The following is a 6000-nucleotide window of genomic DNA, read 5'->3' on the forward strand; positions in this document are numbered from 1 at the left end:
TGTTGTAGTTGTTTTATACCATTCCAGTATCAACCCCGTGTTTTGTCCTCATTCGGATCATAGAATCTAGATAGGTGTACAATTGTAATCTAATATACTATGTATTGTAAGTACAATAGAAGTATGTTGAATGACATCTATACATGTCGTTCAAAGAGGAAATTTAGCTGAATGTTCAAGACTGAACATTATAACTTTTTTTAGGACTTGTAATTTTTGATATAAAATGAGGTTACTAACCTGTCGTCAATCAGTCAATCAGTTTTTCGTGTCTAGTTCATGTTGGTGATTAATTAAGTATGGTATAGTATAGTTTGTTTTATTTATCAAAAATTGGTGAAACCCATCGCAATCGACGGTTACTTTCAATGTTTACGACAATTATTCATCCCACTTAGTTGATATCAGAGTGATAGTGGTAAGCCATTAAAATATTAAAATGTTAATTTATTAAATGGGTAAATATGAGTATAAAATATTAATATGACTATTGCGTAGTTTACAAAATATGGTTGATTTCCTCACTGCATACAATATTTCCGATACTTGGTACGAGTTAATATCACAGTACTTAAATTACTTGCTTCATCTCCTTTTGAAAACCCCTTCGGTTAGTATTCGAATCGTGACGAATAATCGCCATCTTTTTAGTAAACACAACAAAAATTTGTATATTTAAATTTGTAAATTGTAAATCTTAAGCTAACATGCTATTATTATTAATTAGTTAACTGTTGCAGTTTGTTTGTTTATAGATTTATTATGATAAAACTTGGAAAATTAATTATTTTATACTAAGTTATTGATATTTTACTAAAAAAAAAACACACTATAATAACCTACCTATAGCAGCAAACCTAGGTACCTGTTGAATCTAATTTTATTTAAATACAATTAATAAAACATCCAATCAAATGGAAATTTGCTGAGTCTGAAGGTTTGCTGTGGCAGAGTTGTTTTACTTATAAAATAAGCTTAAATTTTTAGATTTTATAGTATCACACTATTTAACTAAATGGGATAAATTATCATAATCCTTGAAAGTAACGGTCAATTTTCACGTGTTTCACCTATTTTTGATAAACAGAAAAAAACTAAATATACTTAATAACAAATAACTAAAAAACCGTTGGGTTTAGAGAAAGATGGTAAATACAAAAATGTGTATTTTTAAATGACCTACATTTTGTATACTTATCTTTTTCCTGTATCTCTAATAATAAAGTCACTATAGCGAAAAATACTGAAATATGCCGCCATTTTCCAATATGGCGGCCGTAGCACAGCTTCAATTTTAGGGGACTTTTAACATGTTCAAAAGGAAGGTACACCCAACATTTGTACCAAATTCCCCGGTTGTGCTAATTTTTTTTAGGTTTATGAAATTTTTCTCTTATTTTTACTGCACTATACAGACATTCAATTTGGTGAAGAAGAAACGAAAATATTGAACTACGGAATGAAGTACAATTTCCCAATGAAGAAGAAGAACAAAACAAACTACTAGCTACTGAAGTTGAAGTAAATGTAAAGTCACTCAGAGATGTAGACCATTACCGTTCGGAAGGACGTGATAGCCAATGCTTTCACCAGCCAAGGACCCATAGATCCCAGTAAAAATAAAGAACTGAAGACATGCAACAAATAAAGAAGAAACTGGAAGAGAATAGGCCCTATCTCAATCGTTGTGAAAGCAGACAAAAGTTCCATCGTAGTCTTTAAAATTAAAGAATAGATAAAGAAGACTGGAAATTTTACCAAAGAAAAAACTACAATGAGCTAACAAAGAAGATTATTTGTCAACGCATATGTACCAAAAAGAACTGTCCGGTGTCGTGAAGAGATGCACCATAGTGATTCCCGAAGAATGTCGACAGAAACATCCTAAATTCCAAAGCACCTGAAATGAAAGGGATCCCGAAAATACACAAGAAGAATGTGTCGTCCATCAGACCCTTATTAGTTAACTTTAAAATATGCTCCTACCTACAATGTTTCAAAAATGTTAGCCGGTACTTCCAGCAGTATTGGCTACATGTCCGTATATAAATGTACAACATGTGTATATCGACGACCTTCTGATGAAATGATTTTGACATCCCCTGGACGCCCGAAGATGGCTTCGCGAGAAGTCGAAACTAGTTGCGTCATCGTAACAACATTTTTGGATTACAAGAAGCAGGCATTTACAAAATTTTTTTATTCAATGTAATCCGGAGGCTACCAACAACTGAATGGTATAGTTGCCACTGTCAAAAATTGTCGCTCTTCTATTGATTGTTGAAATTTAATCTCCCTTTATGTATTCAAATATGTTGCCTATTTTTCCCAATAAAATAAGGTGTTTTACCCAGCTTACGCAATATCCCTATCAGAACATTTTGCGTGGTCCACTTTAGTTAATAGTAATGATTTCCCGTATTTTGCATGTCTAAAGAAAATTATTATGATGCAACATTTTGTTCCGAAGGTCTGCAACTAAAACTACGTAATAGATATAATGACATGGGATTGGTTCACGTCAGTTTCTAAAAATAACGGAACCGTCAAAGACATGCGAAGACCTGCGGAAATGAACTATTTCGTATATTTAGAATGATGAAAATGTATTTTTATTAAGCGAAACTAAATCCAATAATATATGTACTCTTAAAAAGCTATATTGTAATGTAGTATAAATTTAATAAACGTATCTCCCGCGGTCATGGGATATTATCATCTACAAGTATCACACGCAGTGTTTTCTGTTTCAGGCTTCTAATTCTAATTCATTGTATACAAGCACACGGACTTTACATAAGTAGGAAGATAATTCGTTTTACTTAATACACTGTGCAATTACGAGTATGTATAAAAACAGCTTGAGTGTGGACAATACGAACAAGACTTCTGTAGAAGCTATGCAGCATCTACTCGTAAATGTAGAATTATTAGAACGAATATTCCTTTGAGGAACCAAAAGCTAATCCATCTTATCCTCGAAATGGTTAGTTTTTAACTTGTATGGGAAGTTTTTTTGCTTTTGCACTAACACAATTTTAACGAATATTAACTAAGAAAATCTAGTTGTCTTGTTGGCTATTCAACTATGCACGTTTACTGAATAAGTTTACCTTTTTCTCATTCATTAAAATCAGGTATTAGACCTACTAGCGTAAAAGGTAGGCCTATATCTATACTTGCTGTTAAAAACATTGAGATTTGTAAATCAATATTAATGTTATTTCAATAACAATAAACTAATTCATAAAGGAAAATACGGATAGGATGGACAAATATGGATAGTTACAGTGTACATATAAAATAGGCTAGCCGGCTGTTAAATCACACACATTCAACAACTAACGACTAAGATATGCTACTATCGGCATATACGTGTCACGGTGGTAAACTGGCGTGATTTACTGGTTAAATACCGGTATCGCTAGTTAATGCGAATAATTGAAATGTTCTTATTTTATTATGGTTGCATTGAATTCCTCATGCCAAAATTAACAATCTTATTTGTGTTGAATCTACTTTAAGATGTAGCATTTGGTTAAACAAGCTGTTGAGAAGGATATTTTAGCCTTCAACCGGGACATCTAAAAATTTTATCTTTTGCGATGGAAGGATGGGTTTTTACTCTGCCGTAATCTATTTAACCTGTGTTTAATGTAGTGTCGGCGATCAACCAAACATTTGGGATGTGATTTTTCGTACCTAGGGCCGAAAATGATGTTTTGCCGGCTCGAGATAGTTTTTAAAACGATCGAGAGCTGCAAAACCATTTCGGTCCGTGGTGGTTTTTTCGCTATTTTTCGTGGCGAAAACGTGGTGAAGCGTGTGGTGAAAACGCTATTTTTCACCACACTATACTATATTACCACTATTCGCCAAAATAAATAATGCACACTGATAGTCAACACAACAACAAATTTAAGGTTATGTGAAGACATAATTTGAGGAATTGAGCCAAAATAATGATAAATAGTTGCTAGGCAGCGATGACAAAAACATTCTATTGCAATGTTATGGATACTGATTGTGTTTTATGTGTTTATTATTTAATATGCATTTATGTTTTAAGAAAGTAAGCGGGCAGCTGATTTTGCGGCCCTAGGGATGTAAAAACGGGCTCGGTCCCCAAATGACGATGACAGCTGGCATTGCCAGCAAAACTGAAAGTTACAGCCACCAATTGACGTTTGTCAAACAGCTAAAAACATTATACAGTTTAAAGCATTGTACCGTAACTCCAAACGCCATAAACATGGCTCAAATCAGTTTAGGACGGGGTTGTGCTCGTTGATGACTCTCTGGAGAGGTAGTGCTTTAAAGGAATAGGTATACTATAGGACTGAAGCACGTCAAATGATGAGGGGTATAAGGGTAAGGGAAAACGTATTTTACTAAAAATGAAATTGACATGTGCATTTTCTATTATTCTGTCATGATAAGGATGGATTTCAATTATGTCTTTGCACATAGTGTACTCTATGCAGCTTACAAATAATAATTTATTAAAAATTCGTAAACAAGAATTTCACGAACCAATCATGTATGCCAACACAATAGTCTGCAAATTGTTTACATTATACAGAGTGTCCCGGAACTCTCTACCAATATTTTTGAGCATTGCTCCTGGGTAAGAAAAATACCTAAATATCATATTTAAATTGTCCGGAAGTCCTTAGTTACTCACACAGCCGCCATTTTGTTTTTTTCAGTTATTAATTTTTATCTAAAGAATGGTTTAACATACGAAATGGAAACTTTGCACAAACATTAATGACAACTATACAAAACTAAAAAAAAATTATAAAGATTTTTCAAATTCATAAAACAAAATGGCGTCCATTTAAAATTTTGTTTCTTAATTATCTCAAAAACCGTTGATTCTATAAAAATCTTAAATTTCCGCCATTTTGTTTTGTGAGTTTGAAAAATCGTCATAATTTTTTTGTAGCTTTGTCTAGTTGTCATACATGTTTGTGCAAAGTTTCCATTTCGTATGTTTAACCATTCTTTAGAAAAAAATTAATAACTGGAAAAAACAAAATGGCTGCTGCGTGAGTAACTAAGGACTTCAGGACAATTTAAATGTGATATTTATGTATGTTTCTTACCCAGGAGCAATGCCCTAAAATATTGGTAGAGAGTTCCGGGACACCCTATGTAGCTAAACTAACAGATCTGTTGCCATTTTCATCACCGATTAAGGATGATTCTATCGTTCGATTCGGATTCGGCTAGTATTGAATTGTATGTGAATGAGCTGAACTGACCATCCGAAACTGACCGAGTATAGCTGACTATAAAACGAATAATGGATCAACCGACGAAATTACTCAAGGCATACTACACTAAGGCGAAATGAATATGTATCCAACCAAATAAAATAAAAAATAAAAGGGGAGTCATTTTATAAATTGGACAATACGTTTGAAACTACATTAAGATTTATTTATCAAACCTACTAAAAAACCAAAATAATTTATGTGACCAAGTTTCGTATTTGAGTGTATTAATGTTAACAAAATCCAGTAATAGTTTGTAAATTTTTGGTTGTAAAACTTTAGTAAAAGTTGGGAAAAATAACAATAAGTCAATACTAAACAACGAAACATTATTATACCGGAGAGAAATACACCTTACGGTTGTCTTTCCATTTTAAGGTTGAGGAGATCCACATTCCACATGAATAAATCTATAAGTATTTGGATTTAGTCTGTATTTACTTACCCAGCTGATGTGGCCATGTCTGGCACGGTGGCGGACATAGAACTACCAGTGTCTACCAGTGGACGTGAAGTGAGCTATCGCAACTTACCTACAATACGACGTCTAACAACCTGGGGAACGAACCACATAACTCCCCCCACATTACATTTATTGATAATAGTAATTATGTAAAATATTACAATTAAGATAAAACCTCAAACACAACCAGGCCCATTTCATAATAAACTACAAGTTACAAGTTACAACTAGTAACTTGTAATTTCCTTTAGATTTGCA

At 33.1% G+C, this 6000-nt stretch overlaps 1 protein-coding gene across 1 annotated transcript in view; it reads right to left on the reverse strand.

The window, feature by feature from the left end:
- LOC128986893 (uncharacterized) overlaps nucleotides 1–5777 on the reverse strand; it is a 50505-nt gene extending 44728 nt beyond the window's left edge. Inside the window, exon 1 of the mRNA XM_054407499.1 lies at nucleotides 5725–5777. Coding sequence (XP_054263474.1) covers nucleotides 5725–5762 — 38 coding nt within the window. The 5' untranslated portion in view covers nucleotides 5763–5777. The remainder of the gene's footprint in view (nucleotides 1–5724) is intronic.
- Nucleotides 5778–6000: the final 223 nt, after the last annotated feature.

This window comes from Macrosteles quadrilineatus, unplaced genomic scaffold, assembly GCF_028750875.1.
Source record: "Macrosteles quadrilineatus isolate MER2022 unplaced genomic scaffold, UCM_ALF_1.0 Scaffold_1__1_contigs__length_201487025, whole genome shotgun sequence".
Taxonomy (NCBI): Eukaryota; Metazoa; Arthropoda; class Insecta; order Hemiptera; family Cicadellidae; genus Macrosteles; species Macrosteles quadrilineatus.